Source organism: Ambystoma mexicanum, chromosome 7p (assembly GCF_040938575.1).
Source record: "Ambystoma mexicanum isolate Mex_15411 chromosome 7p, UKY_AmexF1_1, whole genome shotgun sequence".
In the NCBI taxonomy this organism is placed as follows: domain Eukaryota; kingdom Metazoa; phylum Chordata; class Amphibia; order Caudata; family Ambystomatidae; genus Ambystoma; species Ambystoma mexicanum.
The window spans coordinates 17,738,069-17,758,320 of record NC_090939.1 but is presented as its reverse complement, the minus strand read 5'-3'; the positions used below and the strand labels follow the sequence as shown (position 1 = coordinate 17,758,320).

General features: G+C 48.6%; 1 protein-coding gene across 1 annotated transcript in view; it reads right to left on the bottom strand.

Moving 5' to 3' along the window:
- LOC138525621 (ribosomal RNA processing protein 1 homolog B-like) overlaps positions 1-20,252 on the bottom strand; it is a 310,024-nt gene that overhangs the window by 20,183 nt on the left and 269,589 nt on the right. Inside the window, exons 14-15 of the mRNA XM_069635673.1 lie at positions 6,566-6,727; positions 5,362-5,428 (exon numbers count right to left, since the gene is read on the bottom strand). Coding sequence (XP_069491774.1) covers positions 5,362-5,428; positions 6,566-6,727 — 229 coding nt within the window. The remainder of the gene's footprint in view (positions 1-5,361; positions 5,429-6,565; positions 6,728-20,252) is intronic.

The window sequence follows — 20,252 nt, the reverse complement described above, 5'->3', positions numbered from 1 at the left end:
CCTTCCTCCTTCTCAGGGCAGAGCTGAAAAAGCTTGGATGCCCTGGCAATCATAGCATGGAAGGAGACAATCTCGTCGGGCGGGGACGCCCGAAGAATCTGAGATGGGAGGTCAGTCCCGTCGTCACCGCCGTCGTCATCCGTCCCCGTCGTGGCCGTGTCCGCTCCCGTGTCGTCCCTGAAGGGGCACTGGATGAATTCTCCTCTTGTTCGGAGGGCTTCCCAACGGACCCGGGAGAGCTGGGTCGTCTGTCGGGGGTAGGGATAGTCTCGTCTTTATCTCCGTGCATAAGGCCTGGATTGCCCTCAAAATGGCCGCTGAGTTGTTCTGAGGCTCAGGTTGCGACGGGCGTGCCGGGAGCGACGGTTGTTCCTCCACGGGAACCTAGTTGTCATTGCCACCCTCGCTCTCGTGGAGGCAGTAAAGGCATTTCGAATGCTCGTCCTCGTTTATCACATTCTGTAGGTTGCATCCAGGGCAGATCCTGAACAGTTTGCCGGGAGTCGGACTTCCCTTCTCCTGGGCCATGTTCTTCTCGTCCACGAGGTAGGCCTCAGAAACTTCTGGAATCCTCCAAGAAGCGTAACTTGACGAAAACTTCACCCTTGAGGGGCGTAGATCAATCCGAAACGGTTCCCAGTTGATCGGAAGCAGAAACGGTGGAGCTTGAGGCGCGATTAAACAGAAAAATGAGATAAATCTCTTTGAAAAAGCGCATAACGCAGTAAAAGCTCATGAGCTATAGCACGAGGACTCCCAACACTTGAGCTTGCGGTAAAAATCTGAGGATGGCTGCCAGGGGCGGGGCTTAGGGAGAGGGCAGTCATTGGCTGGGGGCAGTATGACCCAGAGACCAGTGATTGGTTACTACTAAGAAAGACAGATCAGAAACGAAACCGTTACTGATTTTTTCTTTACTGAGGATTCCCAGCCTGACGACGAGGAATATTCATGAGCATGTGAATCCATGCCAGACCCCATGCTGGAGAAAGGTAGAATTCTTCTTGCCGTGTGGAGGAGGACAAAGCATTTCTTCACTGTTGCATTTATTTGTGGTTCTAGGGTTAGGGTGTTGTCCATAAGGACTCCAGATTTTTTTACTACCTTCGATGGTGTTGGTGAGTTTCCCATTCCCCTAGGCCACGGGATGGTGGTTTCGTTCTCTTGGTCTTTGGATACGATAATTATTTCGGTCTTTCCTGGGTCGATTTTCAGGTTGTTTGTATCCATCCAGTTGAAGACTTCTTTTAGACAGTCGATTAGGTTTGAATGGTCGGCATCAGTGTCTTTGATTTTGTATATGATTTGAGCGTCATCTGCGTAGTTGTAACATGTAATGTTGTATTTTTTGAAGATTCTTATGACCAGAGTCTGATAGATGTTGAAATAGAGTGGAGATAGCGAGGATCCTTGTGGCACTCCACAGCCAACTTGTGGAGTGGGATTTGAAGGGTTTAATCCATACGGTTTCTGTTCGGTCTGCTAGGAATGATTTGGTCCAGCGTAGTGCTGTGTCTGTTATGCCTATGTCTCCTAGTCTTTTGGTCAGGGTGTCGTGGCTAACTGTGTGAAAGCCTGCGGAGAGGTCGAGCAGAATAAGGGCTGAGGTAGTGTTTGAGTCTGCGTTACTTTTGAGGTCGTCCCAGATGGATAGTAGTGCTGTTTCCGTTCCTCTTGCTGGTCTGAAACAGACTTGAGCCTGGTCTAGCAGGTGGCGTTTTCCTACGTGTTCTTGGGTTAGTTTATACATAGGTTTCTAGAAGTTTCGCTGGGTAGGGGATGTTAGATATCGGCCTGTAGTTGGAAAGGTCATCTACGTCCCCATTTGTGTTTTTCAAGAGTGGCTTCATGTATGCTGATTTGAAGTACCTCGATACAGTCCATGTTGCTAGTGATAGATTTAGGAGGTTTCTGTAGTGTTCTGCTGGCGATCCTTGCGCAAAGATTGATTTGTAGATGTCTGAGGGACAGGGGCCCATGGGTGATCCCGCTTTCTTCTTTTTACCAGCATTGCTAACGCCTCTGCTGTTATTTCAGGAAAGCTTTGGAGTTTGTGCTGTGGTTCTGTGTTAGGTTTGTTGGGTTGTATGGTCCCTTTTGTATGCTTTATCGGATATCATTGATTTTTTTTTTTTTTAAGTGGTCTGCCAGGTCCTTGCATAGTTTTTCTGAGGGGGTTGGGGTGTTATCGCAGCCTGGTGGGTTTTTCATTTCTTCAATAATACTAACATTTCTTTTTGTGTGTTGGTGGCATTGTTGATTCTGTCATCGTAATGTCTTCTATTTGCCTTTTGAATTTCCTTCTTGTATGCGCGGATTTGTTTCTGGTACAGTGTTTTTTCCCTGGGTTGTATTCTTTCCTCCATTCCAATTCCATTTTCTGGTTTTCCTTTTTCATGGCATTTAAAAGTGGGGTGAACCATTTTGCCATTGCTTTTTTTTTGATGGGGTGAACGGTTTTTCTTGGGCAATCTTGTCTATTGTATCTGCAATCCATTTGTGTAGTATCTCTGCTTCCCTGTCTAGGTCAGCTAGCTTTAGTTCAGTAGTTGAGGGTTTGGTTAATTCCAGTTCAAGTAGGTTGCTTTCTTTGACGTGTTTCCAGTTTCTTTTCGTGGTGGTTGCGAGTTTCGGATGTTGGATGTAGGCTTGAGTAGGCAGAGTGATCACGAATGGGATGATGAGATGGTCGCTCCACAGTATTTGTATTGGTGGTGCCGTGGTGATGAGTTTTTTGGCGAAAATTGCATCTAGGGTGTGTCCTGCCGAGTGCGTTGCTCCTTTGACTAGTTGTCTAGTTTCATGGTGCCGAGTTGTTCAATCAGTGAGTTTTGAGAGTTGGTGTGGTTCTCTTCAAACCAAATGTTGAAGTCCCCCAGGATGATTAGGTGTTCGTGGTTGATGGCTAAATTGGTGATGGCTTCTATGAAGTTGTCGACGAATGTTGCACCATAGGTCAGCCGTATGTATACCAGGATGCAGGTCAATGTCCAAGTTCTCATTAGTGACTGCTTCCCCCACTCACCCTAGAATCCTCATTTTCCCACCTGTCTGCTGGCGCCCCCACCCGCCCCAATCCCCCTTGTAGGTTTTTCTGCTTTTACGGATCATTTTATCACACTATTCTATGCCAAAGGACCTCAAGCAATTTATCAAAACAAGTGAACAGTTTATATTTTCCTTTTATTTTTTTATCAACCTGACAGAACACAGGGAAAAGGTTAGACCAGTAGGACATACGTGAAGAAGTTCTGCAACACAGCCTCAGACTGGCAATTTAGGTATTTCGGCGACCACAGGTTCCCAGTATCAAGATGGCAGACTAAAAATATAGCAAGATCCAAAAAAATGGTTTAGATTGTGGGGCTGCAAACCTCCCGTTTTATTTGACTGAAACATACTTCCATTCTCTCTAAATGAGAGATCATTAATTTCGGGGAGTGTGAAGGGAGTACGAATGTAAGAGAACAGCTTAATAAAACTGATCTACATAATCCCTTCATTCCTTCGGTCAGGACAACAAAGTCAGATGGGGAAGGCAAGCTATCAATATCAGAGCTCCACCAAGGATGAAACCAAGCAGTATTACTGCAGCCTCCTCCTTTAATGCTTTTTGTTGGAGGCTATAGAAGACTGGAGGGTGAATCTAGCTTCTTCAGCGTCAGGGCACTCTAGGTCCTGCACAGGGGTACCAGTCCGCTCCTTCAACCTGCCTCTACATACTGAACCTTGAGGCAACCTGCGCATATTCAGTACTAGTCTCTTGTATGCCCATGCAGGTTTCTAGATGATGTCCTGGCAGTGCACATGTGATGGCGAGCAGCTATGAAGTAACAAATATCTTTGAAGTCTTGCCAACCTGTGCAAACGGCACAATTCACTGAGGAATCACCACCTTCCAAATCCCCACCAGTTCCTGAGACCAAACTGGGTGATGAGAGTGCTGGAGCAAAACAAAGAGGTGATGGCTGGAAGGTTTAGAACTAATCTTAACATCTGGCATTGCTCTGGGCAACCTTCCAGAACATGGTTCTTCGCCTACCAAGCTATTACATAAAGGGGAAAGGCCATATGCAAATCAGGCTTGGTCCCACCCCCAAAGGGGCAGTCCAGCCCGAACTGCTATGTCACATCCTTCTGCACGAGACCACAAAAACCCCCAGACATGTTTGTCTTGTTGGGCCTCAGTGAGGAGTAGCTTGCGTCTCTAGGCTCAGCAGGCACGGGACCCACATCTGGGCATACCCTTCCCACTTGGGGTGACTTCAGCAAAACAAAATAGGTGATGGAACCTAGACATGCCATCATCGGCTGAACCAACACAAGCACCTGTTGAGTTCCACCAAGAGCATTCATGAGCGAGATAACCAATACACCTGTAAACACAATCAATCCAAAGACAAACAGAAGTCAGCAGCAGAGGTGTGGAATTAGCCAGATGGAGCAACCTGTTAGCCTCTACTTCTGGCCCACCTGCCTTGCTCATCTCCTCTGGGAACTCTATCTCTGTACCCCCCTACAGCTCTGAACACCTTTACTGGTGTATGAGCTATGCCCACAGACCCACTATCAGGCCCACCTCCTCCGAGCCTCCTGCTAAAACCCTTCAATTCAGTCTAGCATCCCTGCATGCCAAATTCCTGATAGTTTACCTCAATGCAGAATTAACCATGACAAGGCATGTAAATTCTCTGGCATTCTCAACCTCCTGATTAAGCCGACAATTCCCGACTCCGCTCCTCTGACCAGCTCACACTAGCTGTTCCACGTTTTTAACTAGCTAGAGCAGGAAGGGTTAGTTTCAGCACCACAGCCCCCGCCCTGTGGAACTCCTTACCTCCACACCTAAGAAATGAGCCCTCCTATCCAGCATTCAAGCGGCTGCTGAAAACGTGGCTGTTCAATAAGTTTGACTGACCCCAAGCATAAACTGACTCCTACTTTGCCCGTACTTCTTCCCACTAACGCAATAACTTGTAAACTTTTACTCTGTTATTACCCTGTACAAACGCTGTGATACCTGTGGGTCTGGGTGTTACACAAATGTTAACATAAAAAATAGAGGGCACCATCCATAATAAGACCACTGAGAATTTCCAAAGGCCACTAATCCTTCAGAACAGGCTGTGCCATGCCCTGTATACACCACAGACTCTAGTCTCTCCAGCCAACAGTAAATGTTGACAGCAGGTGGCAAAGCAAGAGAGTTCATAATTGCTAGCACATTTTCTTACAGGTGTTGACAAAAACGTTCAGTCTTTCAGTCCAATGTGCTCATGGCCGAACATTACACCCACATGACTGCCATCCTAGCACTGGCGCTACCCATGCTCTCACACAAAATCTCTTTGAAGGACACACCTGCAGTCATGTTCTTGCTGAGCCCAAAGGTGACCTTTTTACTTCCGCTGCCCAATATTCTGTTGAACTGCAGTAAAAGGAAAACAAAAAGAATTATAGGAACTCTGAATATAATCTAGTGCAGGGTGCAAAATGTGCATTTGCCACTAGCCATTGGCTAGTGATATTTGACTTATGGCGAGTAAGAGTGTGCTGTGTGTATGCATAGAATTGAGGTGGCGAGTGACTTTATGGTGGCCAGTAGCTTGCAACTTTAATTTGTGCCCCATGCAATAGTGGGATAGACAAAACACCTGGGATAGCAAGCAGGAACTTTGCAGGCATGCCAGCATGGGCCGACACTTAACTAGGCCTCTGCATATATGGCCATGCAATTGCAACAAACAGTGTCTGTACAGACTGGCAAGGGGTTGGCAGATCCGCACATAAGAGCATGAAATGGACAGCAGCATTCAGGCATCTGCATACAGTGGCATGGGCCAAGTACACAATACCCCAAAACCACACACACAGTAGCTCTGAACACATAAGCAAGGTGTGGGAAAGCTGACCACAGGAATGGGATAAGATGGACAGCAGGATTGCTCTACACAGACATGGGACGGGTAGTAGCAGCTCTTAGCAAAAGGCATGGGATAGGCAGCAGGGCCTGCACAGGCCGGAACCTGAAGGGGCCACAGGCCACGCATGGCTACAGGGGGAGGGGGGGGGGGAACATACTGGCATAGTATTGGCAGAAGGGCTGGGAACACTGATATGGGTCTGGCTGGGCAGCAGGAGCACACAGACCACCAGAAAGGGCCGGGCAGCTGCAGCATTGTACACAAAGTTATGCCAATTACAACAGGCCTCGGTTGGGCTGGGTGCAGCACGTATGCTGCCCTCACATGTATGGTATGAGCTGGGCTTCGTAGCAGGAGCACCCCACCAGTATTTAAGGAATAGCTGCAAAACAGCAGAGTTACAGCAGAGTTGTACACTCTGGTATGGGAGGCGGTATTCTCCACTCACTGGATGAGCAGCAAGACTGCTGGCTCACCAGGCATGTGATAGGCAAACTGGGAGATGTGATGGGTGCAACCATGAGTCAAGCAGTAATTAAACAGAAGTCAAGTGCTTCTACACCAACTTCTAAACTCTGGCAAGGTTACTTGTGTGTAGTAGGCGCGGGATTTGCTACACACTATATAGAATTAACCTTTACCTGTTTGTGCCCAAGAACACCAGACACTGTTTTTTTATTTTTCCTGACAAACACTGGCTTCGGTAGGATGACTTTTCCAAATTTTACAAAGTCATTCTCTGCTTTTGGGATCTTCTTTACTTCCTTCCGCACTACAGGCACAAAGGTGTCCTCCTCGAGCACCTAAAAGGAAACAGGATCTCAGTTCAGTATCTCAGCTTAAATGGCCCAAACTGGGCCCTCCCAACAGACGCTGGAGTTTCATCTTACATGCAAAGAAAGCGCATAACTCAACTAGACTGCACCAGAGCAGACTCCACAGGTGTGCACGGGCCTCAGATTAGCAGACACTAAGGAATCATACAAGTGGTGAGGTGCACAGACACCAGCTGGGCCTCACCACAGCAGACTCCACATACACCAACTGGAACTTGCCAAAACACACCCCAGTGTATAGTCAAAAGAGGGGGGTATCACCTGGACCGCAACCAGGCCTGCACACAAACACAAAGTTACCGTTTTAAAGGTTGGGCCCAGGACTTTCCAGAGCTGATCAAAGGTATAATGATGTGGGATGGGTTTGGGGATGGGCTAAAGGGCCCTACCCGGGCAAGCCCATGTACTACCTTACTGGTACGCAGTGCACCAATCAAAATATAGATTAGGGTACTGTGGCATATTGGCCCGGGTGCAAGACGATTAGGCTTTGCTCATTTTCAAAGTGCCCGGTGATAAATGTCATAGGTTTAAAATCCTTGATTTGCCATATAGAGGGTGTATTTAGTTGATGGGGAGAAAGCAGGGCACCAAGGCTTTGCTCAAGCTTGGCTTACTTGGGCACACTTTCTTGCATACACTGAAACCGCTAGGAGATGCCCCATGAAAACGAAGCGCTTCTCGAGTCAGCAGCTGATCTTTGGGGCTCGTACATGTGACTGTGTATCCAACTCTGCATCACTAGCCCCATTCAGAGCTAGCCCGGGCACAGACGCCAAACAGGTACACCCAGGGACAAATACAGATTCAGGAACCGGCGTGGACGAGCCCAAATTCACATGGAGCTTGGGTAGACGGCCTTTCCCTCCATAGACATCCATTGGAAACACTTCTCGTTGCTCATGTATTGAACCTTTCCTGACTCTTGGAGGTAGGTGAAGGCTTTCTGCTTCACTTACCTTGCTAGGCTCATCTGGTTTGGCGGCACGGATCAGTCCCTATAGCTTTCAGAGAATTTTACTATTGAGAACGGTTAGGTAGGAATTGGTGCAGTCACACTGTGAGACTACACAACCCTTGTCCTCTTGGTATTAGGTAACCCCCCTTTTGGTATAGGCCTGTACTACACAAGTTGGTGGTGTGACTGAGCAGCCAGGCCCATCTCAAGTGGGGTACATGTGAGCTGTAGCAATGACATCCACTAATACAAGTAGCCAAGTAACACTTACACCCAAGGTTTTAGTTATAAACGGTTATTTAACATCAGTTTTTAAATGAGCATTCTTTAAAAAAGATCAATTTGGGTGTAGAGGAGCACTCCTTAATACCATGAACCTTAACGTAAATTCAAATGCTTACTTGTTAAAATTAAATACAAACTTAGGTGCTAAACAGAGTTTGATTCTGGGCTACAGAATCGGATAAAGAATGGTTTGAAAGATCACTTCAGCAAAAATGATCATACTCTGTGCACACTTTAAGGCATGAACATGCAAAACACATTATCTTAGTGCAATTTTTACTTTCACATTTTATTCTTGGGTAATGTCTCTATTCCATTATGTTAGTATTTAAAAAAAATACCCATTTTACAACAAGTGTTACATGCAGTCTCGTGTTTAAAAATTCAATAAACCAAACAATATATACGTGTTTTCACAGCTTTTTCAATCCGAAAATGTTTCTAATGTCTCTTCAACACTCTTTCTTGCTGTTCTTTACAGTTTAAAGTCCAAAATTCTCAAATGAAATCAAGGGGCTATTGATCAAATAGTCTCTTATCTGTCCGTTGATGCACAATGCGTTTCGGGCTCCCTCTTAGCCCTTCATCAGGTGCGACCAAATTCTATACTTCAATCTGATGTATCTGAAAATGAAATATATATTTCTATTTAGACCCTCAGTTCATGTAACATATACCTTCACAATTCCTTTTGACTAGATTGACCAATGTACCTGTAATACTGTGGATCTCTCCCATCTGTCAGTCTCTAATACTTGTGAATTTCATTCCAGTATTGTTTATTCATCCTCTTATGTTTGTCTTGAGTATTACGCCCAATCTGTAAAAAATGAATATGACTGTTTTTCTACATGGATTTTGAGTGTTTGTAAGTGGGTTTGGTGCTGGGAACAGTCGCTACATCATAGCGCTGTGCCCCAGTCACCCAACCCTAATTCAGCGTTTTTCCATGCTTTCCTTTCATACCGTGTCCCAGTTGTCTCACCAGACTGTGCGGACTGCTGCCGGCTACTTTCTTTTGGCTTGCCGTGCGTGCAAGCTCGTCATCAGCTCAGCACTGCCGCGAGCCACTCGTGTTGCTATCTCGTGCCGCTCGGTATCCTGGTTTTCTCCTTCCCTTTGTCCTCACTCTCCTGTCCAATTCACAGCATGTGTATCTCCTTACGGTAGCTCCACGGTTGCCTTGATTGTGTTCCTTTGGACTCCCTAGGTGTAGTCCCTTCTTGCTTTCTACCAAGCTGTCAAATGGCTAGTTTCCCGTGATTGCATGGCCACCATCTTGGAATAGTTTCAATAACTGTGGTTTGACTCCCTGTCGTGTGGTGGTTGCTTCTAGGTTGTCGCTACAGAAGTCTTGGGATGTTACTAAACATGATGTTTATTGTTTTAAATATTACATGGCTCATTAAGAAACAATCAAATAATTATTTGTTTCATATGCACTTGCTTTGTACCAGCCCGAGCATTTACAAATACAATTCTATACGCGGGGTGCGGTTTAGATTCTTGCTGTCCAGCTGGTGTTTTTGAGCACTTTTATAGAAAGCAACTTAAATCCCAATCTGCGTTCATCCCATTGGATTGCATGGAGTTCAATTTGTCGATCCAGTAGGTTTCTCTTTGCAGAAGAATTTTGTTTAAATTTCCTCCCCTTCTTGATATTTTTATCTGTTCCAGAATAATGAATCTTATCTGAGAGATATTGTCTTTCTTTTTTGAAATGCTGAGTAACTGGTGATTTTATTGCTCCTGTCCTGATGTTTGACTTGTGTTCGGACCACCTTATTTTCGCCTTCCTCATTGTCATGCCTACGTAATAAATTCCACATGGACATCTTATGCCATAAATTACATTTTTTGAATCACAGGTCGAAGAATGATACAGATTGATTTTGTAACCTTTATGAGGGTGGGAGATGGTATTGCCCGTTAAGTTATTGCAGTTGTTGCAATTGTGGCATGGGGTTGTACCTTTGTAGGTTTCCTGGGTTCGTTTTTCTGCCGACAAATCTGCTTTTATGAGATGTTCCCTCATTGATTTGCTCTTGGAATAGGCAAAGAGTGGAGGTTCTGGGAAGAGTCTTTTCATCATTGGGTCTAAGGTCAAGATTGACCAATTCTTTTTGATAATTTTTTTGATTTTCGGACTCTGTTGGGAGAAAGTAGTAACATATACAAGTTTCTCCTGTTCCTCCTTTTCTTTTAGTTGTAACGCTCCTTCTCTGCGGATTCTGTTGGCTTTTTCGGCACCTGTTGTGATAATGGATAACCTCTTTTCTCAAATTTTTCTTTTAGTTCTGCTGTTCTTCTGGTGTATTCCACTTCTTCTGAGATAATCCGTCTGTATCTTAAAAATTGACTGAAAGGTATGCTTTCTATTGTCCTCCGCGGATGGAAACTATTCGCATGCAGTATGCTGTTCCTGTCTGTTAGTTTCGTAAATATTGTTGTTTCCAATTTGCCTCCTTTCTTGTATACTTGCACATCAAGGAATTCAATGGATTCTTTGCTCGTTTTAGATGTTAATCCAATCATTGGTGCCATGCTGTTGAGATGCTGAAAGAATGTCAACAATTCATCATTTGAACCATTCCAAATCCCGAATATATCTATAAAGAGGAACATACATTTCAGTTTGTTCGTCCATCTTTCTTCATTAAAGATATTGGTTTCCTCCAAGTAAGCCATATATGTATTCGCATAACTGGGAGCCATTGCGGCCTCCATAGAAGTTCCAGATATTTGTATATAGTATTTGTCCTCGAACAAAGTTATTTTGTAACACTATTTTGAGTAGTTTTAAAGTGAACAGCTTATCAGCTTCACAAACCGTGTCTGGTTTCAGTAATAGCCACTCCATGACTGGTTGAGGGTTCAATAACACCCAGATCCAACATTTTGGTGACCTCAGCCTGGATGTGGTTCTTAACCGTATCTGACATTCGGTAGCACCTGCTTTCGACAGGCACACTGTCACCAGTGTCAATTTCATGCCTACACCACGGTGTAAGGCCTGGCGTCAGTGGAAACAGAGAGGCATACTGTTGGAGCAAAGCCCTGCAGGCCCTCTGTTGCTCTGTTGTCAAATCTGGAGAGAGATGTACTCCCTCCACTGAGCCATCCTGAGGGTTGCTATGCAGCAAATCAGGAAGGGGCTCATTCTCATCCTCCTCTTGCCCGGAAGCTAGCAAGAGACATGAGACTTCTGCTCGCCGGTGGAAAGGCTTGAGCCTGTTGACATGGAATATCTGAGGGGCTACCCCAGAGGTTCCCATGTCAACCAGATAATTGACTTCGCCCATCTTGGAGATGATCCTGAAGGGTCCAGTCCACTTGTCTGCCAAAGCTCTAGGCTTGGTAGGCTCCATCACAAGGATTTCATGTCCCGGAGTCCAATCCACTTGCGAGGCTTTAAGGTCATGCCAGTACTTATTCAATTCCTGGCTGGCCTTGAGATTTGCTGTTGCCTGACCCATCATCTGTGTCATCCTCCGTCTGAGGCCTAACACATAGTCCCCCACTTGCTTGGCGGGACCTGGAGAGGTGGCTTCCAAGCCTTCTCTGATCAAGGCGAGAGGCCCCCTCACGGGATGTCCAAAGAGTAACTCAAAGGGGCTGAAACCAACACCCTCTTGAGGTACCTCCCTGTAAGCAAACAGCAGGCATGGCAGGAGGAGATCCCATTTCCTCCTTAGGGGTTCTTCCAAAGCCCCTAGCATGCCCTTGAGAGTTTTATTAAATCTCTCAACCAGACCATTGGTCTGGGGGTGGTAAGAGGTGGAGAACTTGTAGGTTACCCCGCACTCTTTCCACATGGTTTTCATGTAACTAGACATGAAGTTGGATCCTCTGTCAGAGACAACCTCCTTGGGGAATCCAACACGGGTGAAAATGCCCAGGAGAGCCCTGGCAACCACCTTGGCAGTAACAGTCCGAAGTGGTATCGCCTCAGGGTACCTGGTGGCATGATCTACCAAGACCAGGATGAACCGATGTCCACCTGAAGTGGGAGGGTCAAGGGGACCGACGATGTCGATGCCCACCCTCTCAAATGGTGTGCCAACCACTGGCAATGGGCTGCAGTGGGGCAATGACACTGCCTCCAGTCTTGCCAGACAACTGACAAGTTGGGCAGGTCCTGCAGTGGGACTCCACCTCTACTCCCATCCGTGGCCAGTAGAAATGGGCAGAGAGCCTCTGCTTAGTCTTCTTGGTCCCAAGATGACCAGCCAAGGGCACCTCATGCGCCAACTGCAGTAGGAAGGGCCTGTAAACCTGGGGTACCACCAACCGCTTGAGGGCACCAGGTTCAGGCTTAGTGGGCTCACTAACAAGGAGCTCACCCTCCCAATAAATCCGGAATGTCCTAGGCACTTCTCCTTCTGCCTAGGCCAGGGCCTGTTTCCTCAGTCCCTCGAGAGAGTGGCACTCTCTCTGTCCCTTACAGAAGTCTGCCCGGGAGGGTCCCCCTTCAGCTAACAAGCATTGAAGGTCAGGATGATCCTCCGGGTTGAGAACCTCTCCCACAGGAGAGTCTTCTGTCTCTTCTCCCACAGGAGTTGAGTTTGGGTTTTCCACTGGACCCAGCCCGTCCGGAGCATGGATCCCAATGGGTGCTGTCGGAACAGCAGGAAGAGAAGGTGTTCCCTCCACAGAGGTGGCCTTCTTGGTCTTCCTTCTTCTTGCCTTAGGCCTCGCCTTTGGCTCGGGTACCTGACCCACAGCCAGACCCGGTGTCACCTGTGACCTAGTGACTGCAGCAGCAGTCATGGGAAGACCATCCGAGATCAACCCCAACTCTACTAGATCATTTCCTAACAAAATGTTAGCAGGGACATTGTCCTGAACCAGGACAGGAAGCTTTGCTGTCTTGTCTCCAATCATGAGTCTGACTAAGGCTACAGGTGATAATTTGGGAGGCCCACCAGCTAACCTGGTGGTTTGCAGAGGAGCACCTTCATAGTCCTCTGGCTTGAGCAGGGTCCTGTCCACCACTGTCATGCTTGCCCCAGTGTCTCTCAAACCAGTAGAAGGCTGGCCATTCAAGAGGACACTTCTCAAAAACCTACGGGTGTTCTGTGGGATAGTCGCCAGTACTTCTGCATATTGGTCCCAGGCCCCAAGGGACACTAAGGAAATCTCTACCGGAGCACCAAATGTGATCCCGGCAGAGGAGGGGAGGACAGTAGCCTCCACCTCAGACACGGGGTAAGGGTAGGTCAGGCTGGCAGCCTGTACTCCAAGTGCCTTACCTTTACACTTGGGGTCACCCCTTTTGTGATCCAGAGCCCCACAGTCCCAACAAGCGCCAGGAGTGCGGGGTACGGTATTGGAACCACTGGGAGCCTGCTTTGCAGCAGGTGGACCACTACTCTTATTCCCACCCCCAGATGACTTATCCCCACTAGATTTTTGGGTTTTAGGAGAGGAAGGTTTTGGTTTACCCGACTGTGACTGCTTGGGGAACTCCTCAGCTTTCCGAGAGGCCCCCTTTTCTTTGTCCTTGTCCTTCCCACTGGAGTCCTTAGGGGACACCCGGTGGGAGACCCACTTGTCAGCCAACCTAGCCAGCTTAAAGGGGTCCAAAATGTTCTGGTCAGCCACATACTGACGCAGCTCTGGTGAACAGGCTTCAGAAAAATGCTCAAAAAACAAGAGGTGGGACAATTCAACAAAAGTCTTAACCTTGTATCCATCGATCCACCCCATCATGTTCATGTGCGCAGCACTCACCCAGTCAACCCAAGACACATTCTCTCTTTTCTTAAAATCCCTGAACCTTCTAAGGTATTGGGTAGGTGTCTTGCCAAACTTGGCAATCAAAGCAGACTTCATACACTCATACTGACCCCTTTCTTCCACACTCAGCTTCAGAATACAGTCATATCCTGTTTGAGGCACTCTGCTTAACAAACACTTAGCCCAATCTCTTTTATCAACATCATGAATCACACAAGCCATTTCAAACGCTTCGATCCATTGGAGGATATCTGAACCCTCCACAAATACACCAACCAAATCTTTCATAAAGTTGGTGGCTGGGGACCTGACACTCTCACTGGTTTTAGCTGAAGTCTCCACTCTAGCTTTCTCTAGCTGGATTCTCTGGCATTCAGTGTCCTGGCTCTTGAGTTCAAGGTCCTTATTTTTGAGCTCCACTTGTTGAGCCAACTCCTCTTAAGTTCAGCATCTATTTCCAACTTGCGGTATTCAAAGGCCAATTTCATCCTTAATAACTCAAGCTCCAAGGAATTGCTGGGGTTTGGAACAGAGGCAGCAGGAATGGCTGCATTCCCAGAAACAGATTCAGCAGAAACCCCAGGGGCAGAGTCCTCATTGGTTGCATTCCCCCCCTCATCAAGAGTTTCACTATCAGTCTGGTAGTCCACCAGGGCAGCTATCAGCTCAGCCCTAGACTTATCCACAAAGTCTAACTCCCTGGCTTCACAAGCACTCTGGAGAGCCTCCAAGCTCATCCGAGTCAATGTGCCATTTGCAATAGACTCCATTGTTTGTAATGCAGTTATCTTGTACACAACTAAACCTTAATTTAATAAAGGGCAGATATCCTTTGTAAGTGGCACGGTTATACACTGATTCTTAAAACCATAAGCATCCCACCGCTGCCACCAGTGTAGAGAGGGGAAAACCCGACCGTGGGGGGTGTCTGTACTTCTGCTCTCTATATGGTAGAGGAGAGGCACAGAAGACCCCAGCCAAGATTCTCTATTACGGTAGCAATGGTCGAGCAATCAAGGCCTAGCTTCTCAGGAGGTGATGCAGGCTGGTTCTTAAGTACAGTGTAGTCCCCAAGCCCCCACAAAGGAATGTCCACACACTGTATTGGTTAGAACACAGTCTTTATATAATCAATATTCAAGGTTATGTACACTTATCATGATAACTCACTTTGTACTCAGGAAAATCAACAATAGCAAATATATACAATTCTAAAGTGGTACCACCCTTTGTATTAGATCTCATTAAAAGTGCATGAACAATACTGTAACAATGTCACACAGATCAATAGAGTGAAACCAGCAATAGAGAGAGGAGAGAAAATAAGATGGTTGAGCAATAGGCAGAATACTGGCCCCTACCACTAGACACAGTTCTGTGTGGAGATCCCCCCCCCCCCACCTGGGCAACCTGTTAAATAAAGATATAGCACAAGCCCAGTCCATATATTGCTCTGCAAGTCTTATTCCCTCCTATAATGTTTTTACCCCCCCAATGTACCTGGTGGAGTCGAGTTCCTCGAAGAGGCGTCGACAGATCCTTCTTGAGCGACCCCCTTTCAAGCGGGAGTCACGGATCGTCGAGAGACGTCGAGAAACTCGGCGTTCGGCGACGGGGAATCGACGGCCCTTCTTGAATGCCTTCCCTTTCAAGCGGGAGGCACGGGGCGTCGAACGTCCGTCGACAAACAGGGTAGAACGGCGTCGATGAGGCGGCAGCTTCGTCCGAGCGGTGCTCGTCGGCGTCGGGGCGTCGGCGTCCTGCAAGGCAGAGGTGTGCGGGGCACCTCGGTGACAATAGTTCTGGACCGCAAAGATTGTGGAGACGGAGGCCCAGCAAGGGCGTCGAGTCGTTCGAGTCTTTGTGATCTTCGGGTGGCGGGAAACCCACCGGCATGTTTCTCCTCGGCGCGTTGGTCGTCCTCGACTTTCTCCGGCAGGATAAAGCGGTCGACGGTGCGGACGAGGGAGTCCTTCGATTCGAATATTCTTAGGCAAAGGAGCGGACGGCTCCGGTCGTCGGCGGCACGGCGTCAAGTGGTTCCCACGGCTGGGCAACACAACTTCGACGGGCCTCCAGCGGTTACACAAACCTGCGAACCCTGGTCGACGGCAATGGACTTCCACGGCGGCGATGTCCAGGTGCTTCACTTCGATCTCCTCGGCGGTCCCGTCTCGGGTCGACAGCCTTTCGAGGGTGTCTTCCAGGGCGCTTCGGCGAAGATGGAGCGGTGCTCGATGGTCCCTCGGAGCACGGGAAGAGGGCGCCTTACCAGGTCCTCTCTCGGGTCAGCCTTCGACGATTTCGACAGCCTTCGGATCGGTCGAAGCAAATGCCACAGCAAGTCTTCTTCTTCCAGCTGGACGTCGAGGATCAGCAGTTCCAGTTACTCTTAGAGTGGAGACTCAGCTCCAGGATGCTTCTGAACATTCCTGAACGTTCCTGAACCTCTGGCTGCTTCTGAACGTTCCTGAACCTCTGGCTGCTTCTGAACCCAGTACCAGTGGTGAGAGGTCCCCAGATATACTATTCTGCCTCTCATCCACACTGCTGGCACACACTCAGCAGCCAATCATACAGAATGGCATTCATGCAGTCAGTCAGCCAATCAGGCACACAGTGCATTCAGGCCACACTCCCCCCCTTTCAGACACTCACAACAAGGAATGTGGATTGGGATAAGTACCCAGCCATTCAACACTACACACTGCATTCAGGCCAGTTTCGGGCAGGGCTGTCTCAGTCTTTGTCTCTCATGCCAGAAACCAGACAACCACAACAAGGAGTGTATATTGGTCACACACTCCATTCACCCAGGTCCCACCCACAGGAGGTACCCACAACATGCAGTCACTGGGAAGGCTCCAGTCAGTCTAGCTGGGCCTTCACAACAACACCATATATGGAACTTCCACCCAACAGCCAGTCAGGGGGAAGGGACAGAGTCAGGGCTTCCCAGGACTTTGGGAAAACAAGATAACAGGCAATAGAAAGCAAGAGGCCACAGGGGCCATCTTGTTTTCTATCAGGAATCAACTGATCCCAATGGCAGGGCCTGGGTATCCCAAAATGGAGGACACCCAGAGCACCTGTCAAATTCAGCATGGAGCTGCCACCAGCCCATACCCTGCTCTGGGGCCACCCACAGGTGCCCAAAAACATACACTAGGGGCACAGGGTTGTACCCCTACCCATGGGTGCCATAAGGGTATCCCATGGGTCTGTTCACCAAACCAAAAGAGAGCTGCACTGCCAGGAGTCCCACATGGACTCCTGGGCAGAGAACATGACAGAACACACGATAAAAAGCAGTAAAGGACAAGGATTCAGAGGCCCTGTCCCTCTGATGCATTTCCAGCATCACATCTGCCCACCGCCGGGAGACTCTCCGGAGAAGTCCAAGCCGCCGCCGCCGCCCTTCTCTGTAAAGCCATATGGAACGGCAGTACCGGGTCAGTTGGGGGACCAACATCAAGGATGTCCGTCAGAACATCCTGCACAAACTCCCCTGGGGGAGCAGACCATCCCAAGTACTCATAAACCCTAGCCATAAGGCGCTGGTACGAGGAATCGGCATGAGAGCCAGGCTCAGGCCTACAAAATTCCACCTCCGGAGAGGTGTCCAGTCCACTGGCATCATGCAGTGACTGCCTCAAATCGTCAAACTGACTATGGCCCGAGACAATTTCATCTGGAACCTGACTAGGAACCAGGCCATCAGAATCCTCATCCGCCTCTGAAATATATTCCAGGTGGCGAAAAGAAGGCACCCGAGAGTGCTTGCTCTTAACCAGAGCCTTCCTAGGGGGTTCCCCCGTGCCACGGGGTATCTCCAACACAAAAGGCGTCGAGCGAATCGGCGCCGGCGTCGAGAGAACAGGCAGCGGCGCCGAGGAAATCGGCGTCGACGTCAGATGCAGTGCCGCCAGCATCGGCACAGCCCTCGAAGCCGGAGCTCCGAGAGTGTCCTTCGACGACCTGATCGTCGACGGCTTCGACGACTTCCTCGAAGCCGGAGCCTCGAGAAAGCCTGTCGACGCCTCAGACGTCGATGTCTTCCTCGAAGACCTCACAGGTGCACACGGTCTCGAACGCATCGAGGACCGGGACCTGGAACGGGTACGTCGTGAACGAGTCTCCTTGTCCGAACGGGACCTCTCCCGTGACTCGTGCCGACCACTCTTGAGAGCGGTGTCTCTCGACCTCTCACGACCGACCCCACTCGGGGGCGCGGACGGCTTAGAACCCTGCGACTCGAGAATCGCCAGCATTTTCTTTCCGAAGGAAGCCCATTCCTCCGGCGTCGCACGGCTGGTGGGGTAAGCGACATGCCAGGCAGAGTCCTCTGAAGAGGACCTGGAAGACGACCGTTGTCGGCGCTTCCGAGAATGCCTCGAAGAGGCTGAGGAGTGGCGAGACCGACTCCTAGAAAGAGACCCACGAGACTTCCGACGATGACGCAGAGAGTCACCCCTCGAATCATCTGTCGAAAGCCCCGCAGACTTCGACTTCCGGGGCTTGGACACCCGACCTACCGACAACTTCTTACGTTGGCGTAAGGCTTTGGACGTGAGCGACTGGCAGTCGATACAGTCATCCGTGTCGAGGCACCAGAGGCAGGCGTCGTGCGAGTCCGTCACCGATATCTTGGACCCACACTCCCCGCACTTCTTGAATCCCGGATGCGGGGTCGTAGACGAAGTAGAAATCATCTTCACACAAAGGATTTTCACAAAAACGAACAGGTTCGAAGAACCGAGAAGAACAGAACTCCAAAGAGTCGAGGCGTTAACCGAGGTTCACGAAGCAACACGTTCGCGGAAAAAACGGAACTGAGGCTACGGGCGTCGTGCGTCCTACTTATCACATCGGATGACGTCGGACGAGGTCCTCGACGACGGCGCATCGACGCAGGACGCAGAAAAAAGTTTCCGAAGCAGCACAGCTGTGGTGATTACATGTCAGATATGGAATACGTCGGAGGACCCAATCCCCTCGAAATGCTTTTACGGTAAGTAATGCATGGTCTTCTGATGTTTGTTAATCTGCTTAGAATCACATGCTGTGCATGGACTAGCGAGCAGTACCCGGAGTTGGCGGTGGGTTATGAGAAGGAACAGTGGAGAAAAGATGTCTTAATACTGCCTGTCCCACCTGGGAGTCAGATCTAGAGAGTGCATCTAGACAGTAGTGTTTTGTAAAGGTGTGCACAGAACTCCAGGTAGCTGCTTTGCAGATGGACTCAAGGGGAACATTTGCAATGAATGCTATGGATGCCCCAGTGCCTCGAGTAGAGTGTGCTCTTGGCTTGAAGGGTAGTTCTCTCTTAGCAAGAGTGTAACAGAGTGATGCATTGAACAATCCATCTAGATATAGTGGACTTTGAGACTGCATCTCCGCCTCTTCCTGCTGCCACTGAGACAAAGAACTGATTAGTCTTTCTCAGTTGCCTGGTTCTTTCCATGTAGAACATGACAGCTCTGTGTACATCCAGTGTATGCAGACTTTTTTCTCCCAAGTTGGAAGGGTTTTGAAAGAATGTTGGTAGTTCTATAGACTGGTTTACATGGAACTTGTACATGAATTTCGGTGCAAACCTTGGATGTGTGCGTAGAACCACCTTATCTTTGTGAACTGTTAGGGGTCTAGAACAGAAAGAGCCTGTAGTTCACTTACTCTCCTAATGGAGGTGATAGCTATTAGAAAAGCAGTCTTAAGAGTGAGGTCCTTAAGAGTTGCCTTGTGCATGGGTTCAAATGGCGAGCCCATGAGTCTGGTAAGTACCACATTTAAGTCCCATCCGAGGGTTAGCTATCCGAGGGTGTATTCTCTTTACAACCTCCATGAAGGCCTTGATAACTGGGATCTTCCACCACGACACTAAGTTGGGAAGTGGTGTATGCAGAAAGTGCCGCCAGGTGGACTTTAATGGAATTGAACACTAGACCTGAATCCAATAAATGGGTCAGGTACAGAACAATATGTGTGGGAGAGCAGTCAACCGGGTTGATGCGCTTTCCTCCACACCAGATGACAAATCTTCTCCACTTGCTAGAATAGCAGTGGCGAGTATTAGGTTTTCTGGCTTCCCTGAGGATGTCCATACATCTCTGCGGGAGTTGTAGATGTCCAAATTCTATGATCTCAGGAGCCAGGCTGCTAAGTTCATGTTCTGAGGGCATGGATGCAGTGTCCTGCCCTTGTCTTGTGACAGCATGTTGTGTGGGCAGGGAAGTTTCACTGGGGGAGATAGAGACATCTCCATCAAGTGAGCGAACCATGGCTGCCGGGCCCACATCGGGGCCACTAGTATCATGATAACTTGTTCCTGGTGCATCTTGTGCACAACTTTGTTGAGAAGGGGAGTCGGGGGGGAAAAGCGTAAACAAATTTCCCTGACCATTGAATCGACAGACCGTTCCCCTTGGACTGGTTCTGGGGGTACCTGGAGGCGTAACTTTGGCATTGTGAGTTCTCCAGAGTTGCGAACAGGTCTATTTCGGGGAATCC